This window comes from Chlorocebus sabaeus, chromosome 11 (genome assembly GCF_047675955.1).
Source record: "Chlorocebus sabaeus isolate Y175 chromosome 11, mChlSab1.0.hap1, whole genome shotgun sequence".
NCBI lineage: Eukaryota > Metazoa > Chordata > Mammalia > Primates > Cercopithecidae > Chlorocebus > Chlorocebus sabaeus.
The window spans coordinates 98,627,963-98,654,068 of NC_132914.1; the positions used below are offsets into that span (position 1 = coordinate 98,627,963).

Consider the following 26,106-nt stretch of genomic DNA (forward strand, 5'->3'; position numbering starts at 1 on the left):
CCCCCCCCGGCCCCTACTCTCTTTAAAAAAATAAGGCTGGGTGTGGTGGCTAACGCTTGTAATCCCAGCACTTTAGGAGGCCAAAGTGAGTGGATCACTTGAGGTCAGGAGTTCAAGACCAGCCTGGCCGACATGGTGAAACCCCATCTCTACTAAAAATACAAAAATTAGCTGGGCGTGGTGGCACACGCCTGTAATCCCAGGTACTTGGGAGGCTGAAGCAGAAGAATCACTTGAACCTGGGAAGTGGAGGTTGCTGTGAGCCGAGATCACACCACTGCACTCCAGCCTGAGCGACAGAGCAAGATTCTGTCTCTAAATAAATAAATAAATAAAATCATTAATTGAGTGTATTATAGGTAGTAGCCATTAAATATGTGACTTCTCATAAACTTGAAAAATAAAATCAACAAGTTTTATACCAAGATAATTTCTTAGCTATTGATAAATCCAAGCCTGTACTCCTCAAAAGTCCTAGTTTTGATAACGTCAGTGAGTGGGACCATTATACTTGGTACTCATTTTGGTTAATGGAACATACATACATTTTTATTCTCTACTTCTGAGTATTTATTTATTTATTTATTTATTTTGAGACTCTCTTGCTCAGTCACCCAGGCTGGAGGGCAGTGGCACGATCATGGCTTGCTGCAGCCTTGACCTCCCAGGCTGAAGCAATCTTCCCACCTCAGCCTCCCGAGTAGCTGGGACTACAGGTGTGAACCACCATGCCCAGCTGATTTTTAATCTTTTATGGAGATGAGGACTCACTGTGTGGCCCAGGCTGGTCTTGAACTCCTGGCCTCAAGTGGTCCTCCCACCTCAGCACCCGCAAAGTGCTGGGATTACAGGTATAAGCCACCATGCCCAGCCTTATTTTTCTCAAGAAAGGTAAAATACAGGATTTGGAAACTTCTCTTTTCTGTTTCTTTCTGTTATATTTAGATGTTTGACAGATAATTCTTTGGAAGGCACAAATTCACTTTAAGAACTTCCCATAAGTAGCAAGTATTTGATAAATAAGGTATTTGATAGTTATAATGTCAAATAAGTAAGTAATGTGGTTTCTTCTGTTTTTCTGCCCTTAGGAAACTTATTTGTTCTTTGTCAAGCTGTAAATACTCTACTAAGTTTGGAAGAATCTTCTGAACTTCTTCATTTGGTTCCTGTGGAACGTGTGAAGAATTTAGTATTGTAAGTAAACATCTTCCAACTGGCTTAGTAATGAATAAAATATAAAAGCCTCTATTGTTGTGAAATCTTGGACACAATGAAAATCCCCTTGATCTATTTTATACTTCAGTTGTATTCACATAGTGAAATTTAATATTGATTTAGATCCTCCAGTTAAAATAAGTACATTTGACACAGTCTTTAAATACAGATTCATCTTTGTAAAGGGTGTTTTACTACGTGTGTAGATTAATGTGGTCAAGTTTGAAGGGTTTGTAATTCTGATCATTCCCAGCTGTAACAAGGCATGGTGTTGACCTCTTATAACTTTTTTAATGGTTCCAACAGGAACATTCCCACTCTTGTTCGGCCTCAACTTGGCGTGATCAGCATTTCCGAAAACTTCCCTGTGTTCTTTTTACTACACACAGAAACAATCCAGTTTCTTTTTTTGTTGTTGGTTTGGTTTCTGTGTTTGCTTTTTAAGTATAGTTCAGCCAGCTTTTGATTTTGGTAGTAGCACAGAGCCATTTGGGGGGAGCCAACAATGTATCTTTTCTAAACGTCAAGACTTGCTGCTTTTTCCTGAAGTCTACTCCCTTTTATTTCCAAGGTTTTAAAGATTTATTCATTCACTTTGTTCAGTAGTTAATTATTTGCCCTTCTCACATGCCAAGCCCTGTTCTAGGCACTGTGAAACATAGTGAATAAAATAGACAAAATTCCCTGCCTTCTTGTAGCTAGTGTTGTAGCCAGAAGAGGCTCTAAATAGAATAAGTAAACCGCATAGCGTGTTAGGAGGTGCTAAGTGCTATGAAGAAAAACAAAGCAGGGTCAGGGGACAGGGAGAGTCCAGAGGTGAGGGGAACGGTTGCAGTTTTAAATCGAAATGATCTTACCAAGGAGGAGACGCTTGAGCAGAACGCGGAAAGCAGTGAGGGACATAGGCCATGAGGATACCTGTGGTCTGGGCTGCCCCCTGGGTTCCAGACCTGGAGGCAACATGGGTGCCAACGCTTTGTGGGGGTGGTGGGTGCCTGGCTCGAGCAGCAAGGAGAGGTCATGTTGGCTGAGCAGAGCACAAGAGTGGGTGGTAGGAGAAGAGGACGTAGAGGTGGAGGCAGTAGACCTCCTTAGGTCACCACAGGGCCTTGGCTTTGACTCTGAATGAAAGGGGAGGCCATGGGAGGATTTTTGGCAGTGGAGTGACTTTAACCTAAACAGAATCACTCTGGCTGCTGTGTTAAGACGAGACTGTAGGGGAATACTATAATAATCCGGAATCTCTTTGCCTTTCCAAATCTGGGTGAAGTTGGCATTTCTCCATGGTTAATTGTATTGGTTTAAATTAACTTCCTTTAGAGAGGATTAGTTCTTTGACATCACCACAGTTACCATATTACATAGTCTCCCTTTTAAAATCATTCTGTTTAAACTTCTCGTACTTTCACCCTTGGTATAAACAATTGAAGGTGGCTGTAGAAGTTGAAACAAAAGACACACATAGCACAGAATGGGGCCCATGTTCCCCCTGGGGAAGGCCAGCTTGCCTCCCAGCCAGGTGGCTCTTAAGCCTTGGAGACACACAGATGTCCAACAGGAGTGGCTCTGGTTTTGAGGGCAGGGGCATAAACTTGCAGAGTAGACACAGGATTCTGTTCTCTTTGCTATGCTAGTGAACTGATGAGCACCTAGGTTTCACAGCCAAGACTGCCTGGTTTTGAGTCTTGAATCCACCACTAACTAGCTCTGTAGCCTTGGGTGACTTAGTTAACCTCAACTTGATTATCTCTCAAAAAGGGATAGTGAAGAAAAAAGGAAGGAATAGAAATCTCACCTTGTAGAGATTAAGTTGTACAATGCATGCAATAATAGTAATAAACAATTGCATTGATTGTGTCCTTATGTGCACATTATGTACATTGTTTAATCTTCACAACAACTCCATTATGTGTGGGTACTGTTACCAGTATAGATGGGGGAACTAAAGTTTCAAAAGAAAGCCTTGTCTGAACTCCTAATGAGTCTCCTTTCTTCCGCTCTTGCCCTGCTGCTTCTAAGTGTAGGACATGCCACTCTTTTGCTCCCCACCCTCTAATACAGTGCTTCTCAACTGGGCGCAACCCTGGAGACTTTCTGGCTGTCACAGTGGCAGAAAGAGCACTGTTACTGGCATCTAGTGGGTGGAGGCCAGGGATGCTGCTGAGCCCCCTGCAGTGGGCAGCACCGCCCTCCACCACAAAGAGTTCTGTGGCCCAAAATGTTGGTAGTGCTACGGTAGAGAAACCTTGCTGGAGAGGTATCCCATCTCACTCCGTATAAAATCCAGCGTCCTCCTCATGTTCCTCGGGGCTCTGTATGAGCTAACCCCTGGCTGCTTCTGACATCTTCAGGCACTCTTTGTTAGCTCAGTTCCAGCTGAGATGGTCTCCTCACTGTTGCTGCAGACAAGCACACCTCACAGTTGGCATTGCAGTTCCCTCTGCCTAGAATGCTTTTCCTTCAGATACCCTTTTAGCTCACTTTTTCACTTCCTTCAGTCTCCTCCTTTTAGGAGCACCCCTGTATCAAATAGTGCTTCTCTACAGCCCCACACCATCTCCCCACAACTCCCCGCATGCAGTCTTTGTCAAGCCTTTTTCCCCTGGCTTACTTTTCTCCACGTCACTCATCACTGTCATAGTACTTAGTTATTGGCTGCTTTCACCTACTAGAATATAAGTTACAAGAAAAGAACTTTGTCTTTTGTTAACTGCTCTATCTACAGTATCTAGAAAAGTCACACTACATAGTAGGTATTCAGTGAATATTTGTTGCATAAGGATGGTACTAAGAGGTTAAGCAACTTGCCTGAGGTTACACTGCTCATGAGTGATGGAGCTAGATTCAACCCTGGGCTGCCCAACCCCAGAGCTCGTGTGTCAGACCACTCGTCTCTACTACTTTCCTCATTAGCTTGGTGCCTGGCACATGACAAACACTTAATAAATATTATATATATTTTTTAACAAAGACTATATATATCTCATATGGCTGTCATTTACAACTATGTGGATTGAAGAGGCAACATTGGAGTCTAGCATATTCTACTTCCTCCTCTGCCTGCAACCAGCTGTGTGTCCTTGCATACGTCACTCATTATCACTCATTATTGCTAGGCCTCAGATTCTTCATCTATGAAGTGAGCCAAATGTCCACATGAGACTTTTGCCTGTTACCTTTTACATTTTCTTCATCAGTGATCATTTTCTGTGGCTTATACTATAGTCTAGATACTCTGGGTCATATGGTGCAGTTTGGGTCTAATGAACGTCTCGTTACAGAACTTTTCCTCTGGAGCCATCTGTGTTGCTGTTGGCTGATCTCTATTATCAGAGATTATCCTTGTGTGGCTGCAAAGGGCCACTTTCCCAGGATGCTTTAATGGAATTATTTCCGAAGTTACAAGCAAATATTTCAACTGGTGTATCCAAGGTAATGGTGTTTTGTGGTAGTGTGTCCGCAGTCTCTCTTCTCCTGTTTCTATATGGACTGCAGTGATTTTCAGAGCATCTTAGTTAGAAAGTGTTGCTGTGGGATGATTTCTGTTTAAAGCAATGATTCTTAAATGTTGGCCTGCAAACTGATTGCAGTAGGATTAGTTAGAGAAATTAATAAAAATACAAATTCTGGGTCCCTACCCTCAAAGATTCCAGTTCAGTAGGGCTAGGGTAGAACTGAAAAATCAACATAGTTTTTTTTTTTTTAAGTCTTCTAGGTGGTTCTCCTGCTCATTTAGGTATGCAGAAATACCTGAATATTGTACATTACTTAGGAATAAAAATCACTAACTTTAATTGAATCGTCAGCTTAATCAACTTCTTTGTACTTATTTACAGACACGGTTATAGTGTCATAGTTCAAAGAAACTACTAATTGTTCCATGTACTATTTTAACTAGGTGTTGGTTGGTGTTGAATATGAAATAAGGGCTAGAATAGGCATGTATTACTCTGGTCAAATGGTATTTTTTTTTTAATAGTATAAAACTTAAATCTTGCTGACTGTGAATCAGTTTCTTTTTATGGTTAAACTTTGGAATTTGAAAGATGCCTTTTACTTTCTCCAGATTCGGCTTTTGACAATAAGGATCCTAAATCATTTTGATGTCCAGCTTCCAGAATTAATGGAGGTATTTTAACTGTTTGAGTGGATAGGTTTTAAAAAAAATATAGTTTTACATATTATTGTAGTTTCCAAAATGATACCTTTGCAGAAAATTAACGCACTATATATCTATCATAAAAATTGTTTTTTTTTTTTTTTTTGGTAACTCTTACTCCTGTCTAGTCACCACTGGAAATCCACCGTTAATTGGTGAATATTCTTTCAGACTTTTTGAATACACACACACACATAATTTAAACAAATGGTATCACGGGGTTTTTCCATATGATTACCTCTATATCTACCTCATACCTCATTTCTTTTCTTTTTATGGGGTCTCACTCTGTCACCTAGGCTGGAATGCAGTGGCCTGATTTCAGCTCACTGCAATCTCCGCCTCCCCGGCTCAAGCGATCCTCCTGGCTCAGCCTTCCAAGTAGCTGGGATTATAGGTGCCTGCCACCACGCCTGGCTAATTTTTGTATTGTTAGTAGAGATGGAGTTTTCCCGTGTTGGCAAGGCTGGTCTCGAACTCCAGACCTCAAGTGATCTGCCCACCTCATCCTCCCAAAGTGCTGGGATTACAGGTGTGAGCCACTCTACCCAGCCAGTATCTATCTCATTCCTTTTGAAGTTTGAATACTACTCCACAGTTGAAAATGTCTTATTTAGCCATTTGCTTGTTGATGGATGGTTAGGTGGGTTTTGCATTTTTTTAGGGTTTCAAACAATACTGCAGTGAACATCCTCATACAGATATGTTTATGTAGGGAAATAGTTCCATAATGCAGATTACTAGGAATAAATTTGTGAAGCGAAAGCATGTATATATTTTTATTTCAACAAATGTTGCCAATCAATTTGAGTGACTTGAGAATGATTTTCCTGTTTTTTAGTTGTCATTCATGTACTAGACACTAAATTATCTACCAATAAGTAAATGGTATGGGGAGAAAAGAATCATTTACCGAAACAAAAGTATTGTTTATTTCATTAAAAATATTCACATATTCCAGTTTTTCTATTTTTAGACCTTTGGTCACATTTAATGTTCGTTTTGGAAAATCAAAATACTGACTGGTCTTCTCCATGGTTTTCTCTGGTTATTCAGGATGATGGGCTCTCAGAGCGGCAGTCTGTCTTTGCTATATTACGCCAGGCAGAACTTGTTCCAGCAACTGTGAATGATTATAGAGAGAAGCTTCTTCATTTGAGAAAACTAAGACATGATGTGGTGCAGGCTGCTGTCCCTGATGGGCCATTACAGGAGGTAAAAATAGTGTTCTCTTTTTTTTTTTCCCTTTTAATTCATGCTTTAAATCCTATTTTGGGAAGCATACCAAGTAGTCACCAAAATAATAATAATAATTTAAAAATAATAAGGGAAATCCCCAGTTCTCTTAGATGCTTTGAGTTAAATAGCTCTGCCAGCTTTTTCAGTAGTAGGAATAATTTAGTATTCTCTGTTTCAGGTGTGAGCCACTGTACCTGGTCATGTTAGTACCTTTTTAGAAATGAGTAAGCAGGGGCTCATTGAACCTGAGTAATGCAGGTAGGTAGGTAGGTAGGTAGGTAGGTAGGTAGTGGCAACAGGGGGACTCAATGTCAGGTTTAAAGCCTGCTCTTCACTAGATTTGTTTGCTGCTGCAGAACATCAGCCCTCTATGTTTTTTTTGTTTTTTTGTTTTTTTGTTTTTTTGTTTTTGAGACAGAGTCTTGCTCTGTCGCCCAGGCTGGAGTGCAGTGCGCGATCTCTGCTCACTGCAAGCTCCACCTCCTGGGTTCACGCCATTCTCCTACCTCAGCTCCCGAGTCACTGGAACTAGAGGTGACCACCACTACACCCAGCTCATTTTTTTGTATTTTTAGTAGAGACGGGGTTTCACCGCGTTAGCCAGGATGATTTCGATCTCCTGACCTCGTGATCCGCCCTCCTCAGCCTCTCAAAGTGCTGGGATTACAGGTGTGAGCCACCACACCCGGCCCAGTCTTCTATGTTTTATATCAGGGTTTTCATTCCGTGACCCTTGAAGATACATCGCAGACCCCTTTGGGAGTAAGGCCAAAAGGAAGCATTCTCCCTTCAGTCAGAGCAGTTCTTCTCTTACCTGTTTTATGTATTCGGATCTTCTGTTTCATTTGGAAAAAAGACTGCTGCTAGAATATATACAAGCACCCCACCCCTAAATAATAATAAAACCACCAGTCTGGATGGTGCCTCCCTAGCACATTACTCCCTAGTAATAATGACCCTTATTCCAAAAGGTGACTGGGAAACTTTGGACCTTCTGACTGAACTTGCAAAGCCTCAGTCATTCACAGCATGTTTCCTTGCGTTCTTTGGCATGTGTGCATTACTGACTACTGTTGAAGTTTTGTCTTAATCTGGTGACAGCAACATTTGTTAGAAGGGAATTTAATCCTTAGTCAAATCTGTACATTTAAATGAATGAACACCTGGAGTGAATTTGAATACTGTATTTGCTGCAGCGATTCTTATATTTTAAATAGTGAGTGACATTTTGGGGAAAAGAGGAAAATTAGTATACAATGGATTTTGGATTGGTGCCTGCAACTTTGTTTCGTATCGCATAGGCTTCTTTCCAAACCTTAGGTTGTCCAACTTGGGATGTTTGCATTTCAGTACTTCTGTATTGTATTTCATTACCCACTATTAAACTAGTCTCCTGTAATTGCAGGTGCCGCTTCGTTATTTGTTAGGCATGCTATATATTAATTTCAGTGCACTCTGGGATCCTGTTATTGAACTCATAAGGTAAACATGGGTTAAATGGGATGAAACTATTATACTTTAATTGCTGCAGAATGATGGGGCCCAGATTATACTCCTCCTAGGTATGATTTAAATGAATGGGTATATATGGTATTTACAGTACTTTAAATCCTTTGTGAGACAAGGTGAATTAAAAATAAACATGAAGAATTCTCTCTGATGCCACATCTTCAGTAGTTCCATTGTTGTATGTGTGTCTCTTTGTGTGTTGAAATAACTTTGGAGGAGTTTCTCTTTTTGCTTTTTATGATACTTTTGTGTTCTTAAAATTTGTTACAGCAAGGAAGTATAATAGTTGCATGATTTTATTTCTATATATTGAGTCACTGAGCCATACTTTAAAAATAAAGACATTTTCAAAACCTTGCTGTCTAGCATCCAAAATCCCTTTAGCCCCAAAAAGCCTTCAGTGGTCACGTAGAAAATACATGTTATAGGCCGAGTGCGGTGGCTCATGCCTGTAATCCCAGCACTTTGGGAGGCTGAGGCAGGCAGATCACCTGAGGTTGGGAGTTCGAGACCAGCCTGACCAACATGGAGAAACCCCATCTCTACTAAAAATACAAAATTAGCCAGTAATGCTAAAAATACAAAATTAGCCAATAAATACTAAAAATACAAAATTAGCCAGTAATGCTAGCGACTCGGGAGGCTGAGGCAGGAGAATCGCTTGAACCCAGGAGGTGGAGGTTGCGGTGAACGGAGATTGCGCCATTGCCTGGGCAACGAGCAAAACTCTGTCTCAAAAAAAAAAGAAAAGAAAATACACATTATGGCTCATGTGTAGAAATCTATCTTCAGACATTTGTCTTCAGATAATACACACTCACTTTTTTATCAGATTGGAAATATATCATGTGAGGCCTTTCAGAACCCCAACGATTAGTTATTCTTATTTGACAGAATAAGAGAGTTAACATTTATAGACCAATCCCTTTACAAGTTGAAACCAATTTGTCTACCTTTACTACCCTTGTCTACCTTTTACTACACTTTGGCTACCTTTTACTACCCTTCAAAGCCATCAAAACCAATGTGCCAAAAGCAAGACTCTCCCAACATCAGCTTCATTATTTTGTTTATTATACTTTCAGAAGAGAGAATTTGACATACATGTTACCAGTAGCACACTGTCAACAGCGTTGGTTCTTCAATTACTGAATGTCATGAGGCATTCTCCCTAGTGGGCTGTCTTCCTGTTGGTTACCTCTTTCTGTTTGGAAGGACAGAAACAACAACATACCTGTTGATTTGTTTTCTGAGTAGAGTCAGTCTGCAACATATACAGTTCATGTCACATATAAAGTTTGTGCATACTCTTAGAAAATTAGTGACAGAATATTTGAGAGTATTGTTGCTAGGATATCAAACTACATAAGCACTTTATGTGATCCATCTAATGTCTCCTTTTAAGTTCTGAAAAGTATGTTTCATGTAGTTAGTAAATGTTTATCTTGCCTTTGTGTTAATAAGTATATTTAAATTTGGTGGAGGGAAACTCACTATTTTTAAGTTAGTTTTGAACAAACTGACTTTTCTCTCCAGAGGGCTCCTTCTTCTCTTAATGGATCTTATTCACGCCCCATGACCCAGTTTTATTAGTGTGCCTGTAAAAATTATTTTCTCTTAAGGATCTACCTACATTTTTAAAAATACTCTTTAGTGCTTTATGACTATAAAAATAATTTGTGCTCAGTGCAGGCATTTTGAAATGTATAGAAAAGTGCAAAAGGTGTTTAGGACTCCACACTGAGGGATAACCTAATTAACATTTTAGTTATATCCTTTCACTCTTTTTTTTTTTTTTTTCTGTGAGCAATCTTAAAATGACCGTTCCACACTTTTTGTTTTGTGATTTTTTTTTTCCCGTAGTTCTCATGCACACGAAATGGAAAATAAGCAATTTTGGAAAGTCTACTATGAGCATCTAGAAAAAGCAGCTACACATGCTGGTATGTAAGGGGTTGTGAGGAGGCTGCAAAGAAAAATGGTTAACTGTTTTGTTTTTACTGCTTAATTACTCATGAAATTGGAAAACAGAGATGAAACATATATTATCTTGATAACTTTTGGGAGTGACATTGTTTCCTTACATTATAGAGAAAGAAATACCCTCTCTTGAGGAAATACTTAAGATAAATGTTGATATTTGTCTGGTGGTTTTGACAACTTTCTTGCAGAGAAAGAACTACAGAATGATATGACAGATGAGAAGTCCATTGGAGATGAAAGTTGGGAGCAGACCCAGGAAGGAAATGTTGGAGCTCTTTATCATGAGCAGTTAGCATTGAAAACTGACTGTTGGGAAAGACTTGACCACACCAACTTCAGATTCCTGCTCTGGAGAGCTCTGACAAAATTCCCAGAAAGAGTAGAGCCACGGTCCAGGGAACTTTCCCCGCTTTTCTTGAGATTTATCAAGTAAGTTTCCTCTTCTAAGAATATGTCCCTGGTGGGGCAAGAAGAAGAGAACGTGAGAAGTATTAACCTCCCAAAATGGGCTGAGTTCTTGTTTTTTTGTTTTTTGTCTTTTTTCTTTCTGCTTCCGATCATCCATTAGGCTGAGTTATTTATACATCTGTCACATTTTCAAATCATTGGCGCAGCTATAAATCACTGGCTCTATCAGCTAACGACTAAACCAATTTAGTTCACCATTTAATTTTGATCTGAATCACAATTTAACCAGCACACCAATGGTATTAATAAAAACTTCCAGGTTACAGTATAAGAAGGGCCACATTGACTTTGATTCATGTAGAAAGGCCTTATTGTTTCTTGCCCTGTTATTCATTACTTTATTGCCTGCTTGGGGCTTGAGGATATTTTCCAGTGACCCAGCACCAACACTGCTTGGGGCCTCTTGGTGTTTCTGCCTATGATGCTGAGGAATAACAAGAGTTTTCTGGAGCATTGTTTTGTTTCGTCTGGATATGCTATGTGAGAGTCTGATTGTATTAAAATTAAAGATGAGGGGTGTGGTGTGCAGAACATTACTAAGTAATACATAAAAAGCATGTTTTACTATAGTAGTTTCCTGGGAAAATGCTGTAGGGTTAGGTCAAGCAGGCCATAAACCACAACATGCCTGGCTTGTTCAGAGAACAGCAAGATCTGAGTGGTTCTAGCAGAGTGCTCCAGGGAGGACATGGTTGGAGATAAGGGCAGAAAGTCAGCAGGACACGAAAGTGTGTAGGCCTTTAAGTGAAAGGAAGGACTTTGGCTCTTTCTTTCGGTGAAATGAGAAGCCATTTGGAGGTTTAAGCAGAAAGCTGACCTGACCTAAGTTTTCTTAAGGATTTTTATGGCTGCTGTGTTGAGAATAGACTGTAGAATGACATTGGTAGAGTAGAGAGAGAGGAGGAGATGAGGAGATTGCAAGTCCAGGCAAGAAGTGATGGCGACTTAACCAAAGTTGTAGCAGTGAAGATGGGTATTTTTTGAATGATTTCAATTCGATAAGATACATTTATGAAAAGTTGCAACTAGATCAGCCTGTGAGATTTGCTGCAGATGTGGGATGGGTGTGTGTGGTGGGGAGTGGGACAGGAAGGAGGGAGGGAAGGAATGGGGGAGGGACAGAATCAAGGATGTTCCCTAAGGCTTTGGCCTGAGCAACTAGAGGAAAGTTCCCATTTACTGCGATGGGAGGAATGCAGGAGTTGCAAGTTTGTCAGGGAGAATTAAAAGTTCATTTTTAGGTGTTTTAAGTTTGGGACACTGAATACATAACCAAGTAGAGTTGTCATGTGGAAAGCATTTAATTTAGAAGTTCAAACCTTAAGGGAAAGGTTTGATCTGGAGATAACAAATTGGAAATTATCAATATATGGATGGTATTAAAGATCAGATAGGGGAATAAAGTCATCTAGAGCATAACTGTAGAGAGAAAAGACTTTCGGGGACTGATACCAATATTTCGAAGTTGGGAGATAAGGAACCAGCATAGGAAGCCAGGAAAGAGTGATAGAAGAAGAAAGACCACTTGGTATCCTGGAAACCAAGTGAAGAGACTAAAGGCGGCCATAATCAGTTGACTCACATGTGTCTGGGAAATCAATCAGTTGAGGAATAAAGTGACCATTGGCTTTGGAGTGACCTTAGAGTGACCCACATGAAGGTGACCTTAATGAGTTGTTTTGATTAATCTGATAGGGATGACAGCCTGATTAAAATAAGCTCGGCCAGGCACAGTGGCTCATCATGCCTGTAATCTCAGCACTTTGGGAGGCCTAGGCAGGTGGGTCATGAGGTCAGGAGATCGAGACCGTCCTGGCCTACATGGTGAAACCCCATCTCTACTAAAAATACAAAAAATTAGCCGGAAATGGTGGCGGGCTCCTGTAGTCCCAGCTACTTGGGAGGCTGAGGCAGGATAATGGCATGAACCCGGGAGGCAGAGCTTGCAGTGAGCTGAGACCGCGCCACCACACTCCAGCCTGGGCAACACAGTGAGACTCTGTCTCAAAAAAAAAAAAAAAAAAAAACTCAGGAAAGAGGAAAAGAAAAATGAAAACAGCAAGTTTTTGTAGTGAAAAAGAAGCAGATATAGGGATGTAGGTGGAGGGAAACGTGGGGGCAGAGAGGGAGCTGCTGTTGTTGAGATTAAGACAGTGTTGGCTGGGCACAATGGCTCACACTTGTAATCTCAGCACTTTGAGAGGCCTAGGTGGGCAGAACGCATGAGATCAGGAGTTCAAGACCAGCCTGGTGAAATCCCGTCTCTACTAAAAATACAAAAATTAGCTGGGCATGGTGGTGTGTGCCTTAAGTCCCAGCTACTTGGGAGGCTGAGGCAGGAGAATCACTTGAACCCAGGAGGCAGAGGTTGCAGTGAGCTGAGATCGTGCCACTGCACTCCAGCTTGGGTGACAGAGTGAGATTCCGTCTAAAACAAAAATGAAAGGCTAGAATCATGTCTTCAAATAGGTAAGAGGAGATGGATACAGTGCATAAATTCAAAGGTTTGCATGAATAATTCATTCTGGCAAGGCACAAGCAAAGATGTAGCAGGTCAGTAGATATAGTGGCAGAAGAGCAATGATTTTCTCTTTTTCAAAGAATTCTTTGGGTATCAATTTATAGAATAAGAATGATGTTTAGCTTTTTTTGCTTTGTTTTGAGGGTTATATAAAATAACATTTATCAGTTTTTTGAATTACAAGGGCTGTACATATGTCAGCTGGCATTTGTGGTATTAGTAGCATATAAACTTCATACCATGTTAATTTTCCAAGTTTTTCCCTAAAGAATTAGTTTACCCCATAACTTAAGGATAAGATCTTACTCTAACGGTACAAGATGCTGTGGGGTAGAGGTAGAAACAGGAGCCTGTAACAGGGAGTGGGTGTCTGAGTTTAGAAAGATTTAGAGACCAAAGATACACAATTCTAAGAAATGTTTAAATTAATACTGGTTGGCATGGATTACCTGTAAATAATACATTTATAGATGATCTGAACTAATGAAAAACCCAAATGTCACCTTGAATTATGACTTTGAAGTATATTATAGGCTTCTTATTTTTTGGCTAGCAATTTATATTTCTAAATATGTTTCAACTAATTTGTGAATCCCTTGTAAACATTCTCTGAGATGAACCAAACCAGGAACAAGAAAAAATGACTAACAATGGCAACAGCATGCTAATAAAAGGTTATATTTAGTGAGTACTTACTGTGTGCAGGGCCCTCTTATAGATGCTTTATGTGAATTGTTTTATTTAATAGATGAAAGAGTGAACATGCTGTTCATGGAGATGAAGGTTACAGAATGTAATATGTGGTTGATTGAATGTTGCAAGTATAATAGGTATGTTACTGAGTGGATGATGGTGTAGTTTGTAACTTGCAGAAACTTTACTTGTTTCATTCATCCGGTTTTTGATTTATTAAGTGCTAGATTCTGCTAGATGAAAATACCCGGTACCATAGTGTCCCAGCCCTCAGATTGTAGTTTAATGTTATTGATCTGGAGGTTAACTTGGGCTAAGCTAGAGTTTCTTTTAGGAGGGTTGGTAGGGCGCTATCCTATTTTATCAGTGTGTTTTTGAGTGAGGACTTGAAAGGCCATCCAATCAGTTTCCTAGCATCTTTAGCCCAGTGCCTTGCATTCAGTAGACAACAAAAGGTTAATTGTTTGGATGAGTGAATGAAAGTGACACAAACTAATACATTAAATGACAGACTTCAAGATAATATTCATTAATTGCAACATTGGACTAAAAATAAAGGATGAAATTTAATAAGAACAAAGTGAATACTGTATTAAGCTTAGCTGCACAAGCTAAGAAGAGATAAAACATAAAGACTCATTGATTTTCATTACATGGACATTCAGTTTCAATCTTTGTCATGTTGTGGCTGCTCAAAAAATTTCTGGAGATGGTAGTTCCATCTGTCTTATCAATCCATACCTAGAGGACTAAGTTTTGTGGTGCTACGATACTTTCAAGAGAACTTTGGCAAAGTAGAATGTATCTGATGGAAAGTGACCAGCACAGTCCTAATGCTATACTTTAATCATTTAATATCATACATCCCTAACCCCTCATCCCCCAGTGATGGTTCCAGAGACAGGGAGGCTGATTTCCATTTAGTCCAAAATAGACATTTCAAATATTTTCAATAGTATAACAGTGGAATGGGCTATCTTCTACAGTTAGTGATTGGCTTGTCAAATAGCATACTAAAGAAGGGCCAAATTTAAAAAAAAGAGTAATATTGTGGAAGCTTGACTAAGGTGCCACTGATGTCTCTTCAGTGTGTGAATCTGTGAGCTGTGGACATCTCTCATGAACAGAATCAGGACCTTTCAGATTGGTGTGCATTCTTTATCAGTCTCCTGTGACTTTCTTTCCACGGTAGCAATGAGTATTACCCAGCAGATCTGCAAGTTGCTCCAACTCAGGATCTGCGGAGAAAAGGCAAAGGGATGGGGGCAGAGGAAATCGAAGAGGAATCTGCCGCAGGAGATGATGAAGAGTTGCAGGAAGAGGCAGTGCCCCAGGATGAATCCTCACAGAAGAAAAAGACAAGAAGAGCCGCAGCAAAGTAAGTTCACCATTGCTGAAAGATCACAGATCCACAGTTCTAGGAAGAACAGGAAGAAGTCTCTATGGCTTTATACAAAATCAACTACTCAGATAATTATTTACATAAGCACTACATCTTCCTGGGATTTTCTTTAACAGCCTAAAACTGTCAGTCTTTCAAGTTTTTTGGTCAGTTACTTATTATTAGTTTTTTCTTGGTTAACCACATAATGTTAGTTTGGGGGACTTTTGAGAGTCATCTAATTGTAGCTCCTTTTTATAGATGAGAACTTTGGGACCTGGAGTGTTTGGATATTCTTTTGACCTTTGTCGTTCACTTTCCCAGCATGAGGGTATTGTGTTTGCATCCTAGGGGAACATGTAATGGAACATCCTTTTTCTTATAAATACTCATGTTAGCACTTTTTTTTTTTCCTTCCACCTACTTTCCCACCATCCTGTTAGCACTTTTCTCTGCCTTTTAACTTGTCTCCTACTGGTTACTTTTTTCTCATGCTGTTGTTATACTCTCTTTCTTATTCTCTTAGTTGTTCTTTTACCTAAATTGTTAGAAACCTAGAAGAAGAAGTGATCATGCTTTTAGAAGTTACTTCAGCTTAGTTGATGATTGAATTGACTGTCTCAGGTCTCCTGGATTGGTGCAAATGTTATTTTAACACTTTAGATCTCAATCTGATATGCCCATTTGTTGCGTATTTCCCTTGAGCCATTTATTAGTTCATCCATTCAACAACTGTATTGAGTACCCTTTGCTAAGTGCTGGCGTGCAGGGATGAATTGTACAGAGCCACTGCAATGCAGGAGTAATAGTCAATCCTGCCTGGGTGAAATATTTTTATAGGAGAAATATTTTTAAGGTATTGGAGCGCAGTAAGGAATTCCAGGCGTGGTGGCTCATGCTTGTAATCCCAGTACTTTGGGAGGCCAAGGTGGGTAGATCACTTGAGGTTAGGAGTTTGAGACCAGCCTGGCCAACATGGTAAAACCCTTTCTCTACTAAAAATATAAAAATTAGCCAGGCGTGGTTTTGCACACCTGTAATCCCAGCTACTCGGGAGGCTGAGGCAGGAGAATCACTTGAACCCAGGAGGCAGAGGTTGCTGTGAGCTGAGATTGTGCCACTGCACTCCAGCCTGGGCCACAGATCGAGACTCCATCTTGAAAAAAAGAAAGACCCAGGGAAGGCCCTCTAATGCTGAAAGATGAAAGTTTGCCAGACAGCTAGAACAAAGAAGGTCTTGTCCACTAACAGAAATAGTGTATGAAGCACAGGGGCAGGAAAGATTACTGCCAGCCTTCATGTCACTATATAATACTCTCCCCTTATCCATGGTTTCACTTCCCACGATTTCAGTTACCCATGGTCAACCACAGTCTGAAAATACTCAGATATATTTCTTCTTCCTTCTTGGTGATCAAGAGCCGTTGGTTGCCTAAACCTGGACCTCTGTTGCCTGACATCTGTATTTACATTATGTGAAAGTGAGGGAGAATATATTCTACTACTTTTTGTCTGCCGCGTAGAACCTAGATGAGGAATAATTCCAAAAATCATCTGAGTTCAATTTTGGAATATTTTACTATTTTGATTGCTTTCTAATTTTTGTTCAATTTAAACCATTCTGAGCATACACTGAATGATTTTTTTGGTGTGGAGAACCTGAATTTTAGGGACAGGACTGCCCGAAATATGAGATTTCTGGAGAATAATTTCCTAAATGTAAATAACTAAGTCTTGTTTGTATAATAGTGAAACTATAGGCAGGGTGTTTGAAGTTCTAGTCAGAATAAAATTGTAGATAATGTCAGTTTAAGAAAATGATATCAATTCTTTAAATCTGTAACACTCTGTTTTGTTTTTGTTTAGGCAATTAATTGCTCATTTGCAAGTTTTCTCTAAATTTTCAAATCCACGGGCCTTATATCTGGAATCCAAATTATATGAGTTATATCTTCAGGTCAGTAAAATAAACTCTTGGCACTATAATTCTTTGTGAACTTTTCTCTATCATTTTCTTTGTCAGAGTAGCTTAGATTTTCAATAATTGCTGAATAGGGCATATGTCTACATTTTAAGTATTAAAGGCTTTTTTTAAAAAAATTAATAGACATATTTTCTGTTATCTTGAGAAACAATTTTAGCACTAACTTAGCTGATTTTGAAAGCATTTTGGGTGACTAAACATTGACTGGCTGTGTTAACAGTGAGAATAGCAAACCATGAATTATATCATGGAAATTAGCTCTTAGAAGGGAGTAGGGTTTATACAAAAAAACAAGTGATTACTTTTCCCTTCTAGTTTAGTGAGACTTCATAAAGGACTGGGATTTCAGGATCTATTACAGGATCTATTATAGTCCATTGCAGTCATAATTATGTGGCCCTGAATTTCAGATAAGCTTGCAGAAAAAAATTAATGTTGGGCCGGGCGCTGTGGCTCATGCCTGTAATCGCAGCACTTTGGGAGGTCTGGAGATGGAGACCATCCTGGCTGACACGATGAAACCCCGTCTCTACTAAACATACAAAAAAATTACCCAGACGTGTTGGCGGGCACCTGTAGTCCCAGCGACTTGGGAGGCTGAGGCAGGAGAATAGCATGAACCTGGGAGGCGGAGCTTGCAGTGAGCCGAGACCACGCCACTGCACTCCAGCCTGGGCAACAGAGCGAGACTTCATCTCAAAAAAAAAAAAAAATTAATTAATTAATTAATTAATGTCAAATGAAGTAAGCATTGGATGTCATTCTAAGCCGTCTGGGGAAACAGATTCTTTTTTCATTTGGATGTTTTTCTTGGCATCTTATTGACTATCATTACCTTCATAGGATAAGAGATTTTCCTTAGTACATGACCAGCCCGGTTGGCTTAAATCCAGATTCACATAGAGAACTGGCCTCACCAGCCTGGACACAGATGCTCATATCTGTAATCCCAGCACTTGGGAGGCCAAGGCGGGCAGATCACCTGAGCCCAGGAGTTTGAGACCAGCCTGGGCAACATGGTGAAACCGCATCTGTACCAAAAACACAAAAAATTAGCCAGGTGTGGTGATGGGCGCCTGTGGTTCCAGCTTCTCAAGAGGCTGAGGCAAGAGAATCGCTTGAACCCAGGAGGCGGAGGTTGCAGTGAGTTGAGATCGCATCACTGCACTCTAGCCTGGGCAACAGAGTCTCGGAAAAGAAAAAAAAAAGAGAGAGAGAGAGGATTGGCCTCACCCAAAAACTGGTAGACCCCAGGGTATGACTGTGGGATGCAGGTGTCAGAGAGTTTTGTTTCCATTTTTTACTTTGCACATTTTCTGTTCATCTTTTTTTACTTCTAGGAAAATGTGAAGCTGTTGTTAGCAATCGGGTTTAGGTCTTGTCTAAAAATTTAGAATTTAGCAGATCTCATTTAGCAAATAACCACAAGTAAATTGCTGTCCTATGGTATATGTATGTATGACTTCATTAATTCTGTAAAATATTGTTCTTAGTTGTTGCTACACCAAGATCAAATGGTGCAAAAAATAACCTTGGATTGCATAATGACATATAAACATCCTCATATCCTCCCTTACAGGTAAGTTGCTTGAAGCTGAAAGAACTGCTCTCTCTTTGGCTGATTTTTATATATCTGCGTAAGAGCTTCTTCTAGAATAATTTCTTAAAGGCCTAGGAAATTTCCCTTTTTTCTGAGGTCATCATATTTCCAAGCAAGAAATGAAAACGAGTAGGATATTTGTTGGGTTGTTCTCCATAGGTACTAAAATAGAGAATGTTAATTTTTAAAATGTGTTGTAGATATTATGTCATTTTCCTCCTCTTATTAATATAATGCCATAAAATCTTGGTGGTTACTTAGAGAATCAAAGTCACTGTAAGAACTGAAGAAAGCTTTTTGTATCATGCTTTTTTGAACAGCTGAGTTATGGACAGAATCTAATCTTCTCTAATCCATTATACCTTTTGAAATGTGAAAATCTGTCATTTTAGGAGGTTTTTTTTGAGGATTTTCCTTTATGGATATCAACCATAATATGTACTATATACCTTATTTTAGTTATTACTCTGTGTACATATTTCACTCTTTCATTATTCAAAAGCACTGTTGATAAAATGATGATGTGTGCTATTCTCTGTTTTTAAAGGGAAAACTTACAAAGGTTGCTTGAAGACAGAAGCTTTAAGGAAGAGATAGTGCATTTTAGCATTTCAGAAGATAATACTGTAGTGAAAACAGCCCACCGAGCAGATCTATTTCCTATTCTGATGAGGTATTTATGCTGTTTAAACACTGATTTTTAAAAAGTTAATAACAAACACAATTGTGAGTATAGTATTATGGTTCTTTCAACAATTGTAATAGAATATTTCATTTTATATTTTCCTTTGATTGCATTTTCTTTGGAGATGGGGTCTTGCTCTGTCACCCAGGCTGGAGTGTAGTGGCATGATCACAGCTCATTGCAGCCTTGACCTCTCAGTCTCCAGTGATGCTCCCACCTTGGCCTCCCAATGTGCTAGGATTACAAGTGTGAGCCATCACGGCCAGCTGCTTTTTTTTTTTAATGTACTTTTGGGAGAAGTCAAATTGTTATAGAGACTAATTTTTGTTCCTAACATAAAGAAAGATCTTTATTTATTTATTTATTTTAGAGGGAGTCTCACTCTGTCACCCAGGCTGGAGTGCAGTGGTGTGATCTCAGCTCCCTGCAACCTCCACCCTCTCAGGTTCAAGCTATTCTTGTGCCTCACCCTCCTGAGTCGCTGGGATCACAAGCGTGCACCACCATGCCTGGCTAATTTTTGTATTTTTAGTAGAGAAAGAGTTTCACCATGTTGGCCCGGCTGGTTTCAAACTCCTGATCTCAGGTGATCCACCTGCCTCTGCCTCCCAAAGTGCTGGGATTACATTCGTGAGCCACCACACATGGCCCCTAATATAAAGAAAGCTCTTACCGTAGTATTGTAATAATAATATTAAAATTGAATTTAATATTTTCCTAAATTTTACTGTTGAGATACAGTAGAAATAATTCACTCCATTTTCCAAATATCATGTGATATTTAATGATGTTATTATTCTGTTAATTATAAATGGTAGAGCACAAAGATGATCCATAAATAATACAAAGTTTATATATGCTGGGTATAAAGAAAAATGAAGCTTAAATCTTTCATCTTACCAGCTCTGGAATGATAGGAATTGGAAAGATCATGGGATTGGGATTTAACAGAGGTTTGCTTTTGTTTCAACCCTGTACTGTGTAGTTCTATCAGATAGGGAAAGTCTTTTAGATCCACTGGGCTTCTGTTTCCTTAATAGGAGCTGGTTCAGTTGTGCTCTGGAGACTCTGCTAGTACTTGTCTAATGGCTCTCTTTAGTTCCATTTGTAGCCAGCATTAAGATTCCATTTATAGCGAGCTTTAAGAACTTTACTATAATAGACATAAAAATATTTGAGTCAGTGAATATACAAAATTATAATTATTGGTGGATTACAGAAACAAAAATAGCAGAAATCATCTTATGTTTTATAAAATGTTTTATAACCTTTTTTCACTTAATATTTTACAAGAATTCTCTTAGATCATGTAATGTTTCAAAATGTGATTCTTCATCATATAGACAAGCCATCATTTACTTGTGTCGAGCATTTTGCCTGTCTGTAGTTTTTGTTGTTTATTTTGTTTTTTTCAAAATAGAAAATCTTACATTGAATACCTATAAATCTTATTCGATTGATGGATTAGAATAGATTCTTGATAGGAAAATTGATGAAGATTTTTAAACTTTTTGGTGTCTATTACCAAATTGTTGTTCAGAACTACTTCTTTTCAACCACAAGTTTGAACCACTTTATATTCCTACCGGCAGTAGAATGCCTGTTTCACACCATTCCAACACTAGGCTGTTGTTTGTTATTATTTTTTGATTGTTTTAATTCTTGCTAATTTGTTGGTGATAAAGGATATCATGTTGTATGACTTCACTTATTTTAGATTTACTAGTGAAGATGAATTGTTTTAAAAGATTATGGGTCATTTGTGTTTATTTTCTCATGAATTTTTTTTTTTTTTAAATGTCTGACAACTTGTATTTTCTAAAACCAGGTAAATGATATTCCTCTCTGTTTTCTTCTCATTCTGTTTGTTTTAATTTGATTATTTTATTCATCTGGAATTTATTTTGATGTATGAAATGAAATAACACCAACATGGTGAAACCCTGTCTTTACTAAAAATACCAAAATTAGCTGGGTGTGGTGGCACGTGCCTGTAATCTCAGCTATTTGGGAGGCTGAGGCAGGAGAATCACTTGAACCCGGGAGGCAGAGGTTGCAGTGAGCCGAGATTGCGCCCCTGCACTCCAGCCTGGGTGACAGAGTAAGACTCTGTCTCAAAATAAATAAATAAATAATAATTTTTTTAAAAAGTCCAACCTTTCTCTGCTGATTTTAGAGCCATATTTCTTTATTTCAGTGACGGGGTCTCTCTTTGTCACCCAGGCTGGAATGCAGTGGTGCAAACACAGCTCACTGCAGCCTCGATCTGCTGGGCTCCAGCGATCCTCCTGCCTCAGCTCCCCAAGTAGCTGGGACTACAGGCACATGCCACAATGCCCAGCTAATTTTGTTTCACTATGTTGCCCCGGCTGGTCTCAAACTTCTGAGCTCAGGCTGTCCACCTGCCTTGGCTTCCCAAAGTGCTGTGATTACACGCATGAGCTATCATATCCAGCCAGAGTGCCACTTTTTTTTTTTTTTTTGAGATGGAGTCTCGCTCTGTCGCCCAGGCTGGAGTGCAGTGGCGCGATCTCCGCTCACTGCAAACTCCGCCTCCCGGGTTTACGCCATTCTCCTGCCTCAGCCTCTCGAGGCAAAAAAACCACGCCCGGCTAATTTTTTGTATTTTTAGTAGAGACAGGGTTTCACCGTGTTAGCCAGGATGGTCTTGATCTCCTGACCTCGTGATCCGCCTGCCTTGGCCTCCCAAAGTGCTGGGATTACGGGCGTGAGCCACCGCGCCCGGCCCAGAGTGCCACTTTTAATATGCACTAAATATCCATGTATAATTGACTCTTTCAGTCGGCTTTTGATAGCTTTACATTAATCTGCCTTGTTCCAATTCTGCACTGGTTTGTTTATAATAATAATCATAAAGGACTTAAATGCATTCTTGTATATATCAGAGGAAGTCATCTCATTAGTCCTTTCTTTCCAAAATATTTTGTTTTTTTTAAGAATCTAGATGAGCATTTGCTTTGGTTTTCCTAATTTCCCCTTTTTGATTTGAGGAGAAGTTGCATTAGTGTTTGTCTTCATTTATTCAAATCATTCCTTTTTTGTAGTCTTTCAATAAAGTCTTTTCATTTTATAACGATGTTTTGTTGCTGTAGAGGGAATTTTCCCTCTTACATTTTCTAGTTTATTTTTGCTACATAACTAATTATATATAAAAGCTATTGATTTTTGTGTTATTTAGCCATCCACATGACAAAACTTTCATTAGTTTTAGTAGCTTTCGTTGCGTTTTCTTGTATTTTCTCTAACCAAAAAATCACAAATGATACTAACAGTCACAGATTATGTTAGTCCCCTGTTTACAAACCTTTTGACATCTCATTTTACTCAGAATGTAATAGAAAGTCCTGACTACTCCCTACAGGGCTTGATATGGTGGCTTCAAATGATATCTATAACCATATTTCTTCCTGTTTACCACCTCTGTCAGAACCCACTTTAAATTCTTAGCGCTTGCTCATCTGCCTGCATGGAAGACATGACAGCTGACACCTCTTACTCATTTGGTCTCATCTCAAATGTGTCATTATCAGTGATACCTTCTTCAAGTGCTTTGAGCCTCTGTGACTGGCCAAAGCTTTTTTATACTGCTACTACTAAGACCTTATCTTTTTTCACTGTGTTGACATATGTACTGACAAGGCAAAAACAATGGTGGGTAAGACTCCTAGTACCCTAGCACATGAATCAAGACAGTGGCACCAAATTCTACTAGTCATTCTTCATTGCCACATATTTGGAGTTATTTAATAAACAAACAAACAAACACAGTTGATGAATCTTGACCCTGAGTACATGTATGATAAAGTGGGAAGAATGCATAAAATACTTTTGCTGTGCATGGGCTGTCTCAGTGAATGGCACCTGTGAGAGTATTTGATGTACAAGCTGAACTAGCTCCTTTTCTTATTTGTAAGACGTATACACTAGGATTCTTTTCACAGGCATGTTCTTGAACATGAACGCAGTGAGCCTGCCACTTCAAGGAAAACAACTGACAGCGTTTATTTCCAATAACTAAATTCTAGCATTCAAGTGGAAATTAGGATTGGAGAAAACTTTTATTTGGTACTGTGAACCTGACATCTTCCCAATGCTTAAAGACTTTTCTGATGAGATGATTAGTGATATTAACTAATGTTAATAAACAAATTTCTTTTTTTGGTTTGCAATGAAATGTGTCAACATTTGACATTTCTGCATAACTTAGTAAACCAATATTTTCCAAGTAACTGATGCATGTAATAGAATGGTGTATGGGTAAAAGATTCATTCAAAGTGCAAGATAGATGGATTTTAGTGTAACAGAGTTCATCAAGTTTGTTGATGGGGTTTCAGATTCCACATGGCAGCTAATCTTTCAACTTGTTGAGCTTTGATGTAGTATCAAAATGGGATATCTACAATTATCTGAAAGTTTAAAAAATATTTCTCCCTTCTTCAACTACCTATCTATGTATGAGGCTGCATTTTTTTCAACCCCAATGTATTATAATAGATTGAATGTAGAAGCACATATGAGAATCCAGTTATCTTCTGTTAAGTCAGACGAAAGAATAAATAAAACAATGCCACTGGTCTCACTAGTTTGCAGGAGTAGGGTGAACATTCGGAAAATATAATTATTTTTATTACAATGTTATTGATGTTAACATGTAATAAGTTTATTGTGAATATTTTAAAATGAATTAATAAACCAATGTACACTTTTAATTCCTCAGTTTTAAATTCTAATACAATAACTATTAAATAGGTAAAATTTACATACACAAAGCTCTTTGGAGACCTCATTAATTTTTAATAGTGTAAAGAGTTCCTAATATCAAAAAGTTTGAAAACTATTTTTGATTTTTGAGTATTAAGTCAGTAAGTTTTTTATCATGTTAAGAAAGTAGCTTTTATTGTTCTTTGGAATTTTATCAGTAGTGGATGTTAAATATTATTAGAGTGCCTATTGAACATGTATTAAAGTGATTATATTAACTTTTTCCAGGAACCATTAATCTGTATTGATCTAGTAGATTTTACTAATGACTCTTTCTTGCATTTCCTGGGGCAATCCTTATTTGGTTTTAGTGCAGCACTGGGTACTATAGTTACAAATGTTGTATTTTATGTTTGTAAGCAAGATTGGCATGTAGTTTTATTTTTGTTCATTAACCCTTCTCAATATCACAATTATGCCACATTCATAAATGAGAAAAGACTGTTTCCCACTTTCTCTCTGCTATGAAACTTCATAGCATAGAAATTATTTTCTTCCTTGAAAGTTTAAAAAGCCCACCTGTAAACTGTATTAGCTTCAGGTTTTCCAGTAAGTATTGGTCTCTGTGGGTTTTTTTTCTTAAGTTCCTTTTGTTTATTTTTGTGTTTTTTTTCCTGAAAAGTAGCTTTTTCATTGAATTGTTTCCAGCTTCCTTAATAACTTACAATTGTCTTCTCTTATTTTATTCCCTTTTAATCTATATATTCTCATTTTCATTTCTTCTTGATTAGACTTACCTTTGATTTGCCTATTTTTTCTCCCATAACAAACCACCTTCTGGCCTTTGTCCTTCCTGCTTCCCTTAGCCTTGTTTTTTGTTTTGTTTTGTTTCGTTTTGTTTTAATTTTTGAATTTTTTTATAGAGACATGGTCTTACTAAGTTGCCCAGGCTGGCTTTAAATTCCTGAGCTCAAGTGATACTCTGTCTCAACCCCTCAGGTAGCTGGGACTGCAGGCACCCATCACTGCATGTAGCTCTCTTAGCCTTATTTTGTTGTTGACTTTTTTCATTGTCTATGTTAAGTATCTGATTTCTGTTTTCATGTTTCTGTGTTTCATAGTATATCCATTTAAATCGATTGAGTTGCTCTTCTAGCCTTTTAGGCAAACAAAACAACTCATATTTTAGAATTAATGTGCAAATAAATAATGTGCTTTTGTCTTTTCAGAATTTTGTATGGGCGAATGAAAAATAAGACTGGGAGTAAAACTCAGGGGAAGTCTGCTTCAGGCACCCGCATGGCCATTGTCCTGCGGTTCCTGGCCGGGACCCAACCTGAGGAGATCCAGATATTCTTAGACCTGCTGTTTGAACCTGTGAGGCACTTCAAGAATGGTAACTATCAGCTACCTCTCACTCTAATACCTGTTGTCTGCGGTGAACTTCTCACATCTCAGGCTACATTCCCCACGCTCCTGGGCATCTTTCTAACAGGGTTGTTCCTCTCAACCTTGATGGCAATCTTTTTGCTGAAGTGCAGTTCATTTTAAACTTTGATTGAATTGCATGAAACTGACCACTGGCCCTGTGGATTATCGACACTCTTGTGTTAGAGCCCCTGATGAGAAAATGTGTATTTTTATTGCATATTTAGGCCGTTTGAAAAATGGTTAATACTTACTCATATAGTACAAAGAATAGGTTTCTTCTAAGAAATTCAAAGCATACTGCAAATTGGTGTTAATTGTTTGGCATTTATTCATTTCCTGAGTCATTCATCTATTCAGTAATGATTTATTGAATACCTCCTGTGCCCTGGACACTCTGTTAAGTTAAAAATAGAGAAGTACAATCTGTGCTCTCAACCTCATAGTTGAGATGAAATGGATGTAATCGTGTATACATTGAGCTAGAGTGCTCTGTGATATGTTCTTTGGTATGGAAT

At 38.8% G+C, this 26,106-nt stretch overlaps 1 protein-coding gene across 1 annotated transcript in view; it reads left to right on the forward strand.

The window, feature by feature from the left end:
- Window positions 1-26,106, forward strand: part of UTP20 (UTP20 small subunit processome component) — a 108,729-nt gene that overhangs the window by 21,693 nt on the left and 60,930 nt on the right. The window contains exons 15-26 of the mRNA XM_008004396.3: window positions 1,089-1,194; window positions 4,497-4,647; window positions 5,282-5,344; window positions 6,431-6,589; window positions 8,019-8,095; window positions 9,986-10,065; window positions 10,294-10,534; window positions 14,980-15,165; window positions 17,035-17,125; window positions 18,646-18,731; window positions 19,300-19,425; window positions 25,390-25,556. Of these exons, the coding sequence (XP_008002587.3) occupies window positions 1,089-1,194; window positions 4,497-4,647; window positions 5,282-5,344; window positions 6,431-6,589; window positions 8,019-8,095; window positions 9,986-10,065; window positions 10,294-10,534; window positions 14,980-15,165; window positions 17,035-17,125; window positions 18,646-18,731; window positions 19,300-19,425; window positions 25,390-25,556 (1,533 nt within the window). The remainder of the gene's footprint in view (window positions 1-1,088; window positions 1,195-4,496; window positions 4,648-5,281; window positions 5,345-6,430; window positions 6,590-8,018; window positions 8,096-9,985; window positions 10,066-10,293; window positions 10,535-14,979; window positions 15,166-17,034; window positions 17,126-18,645; window positions 18,732-19,299; window positions 19,426-25,389; window positions 25,557-26,106) is intronic.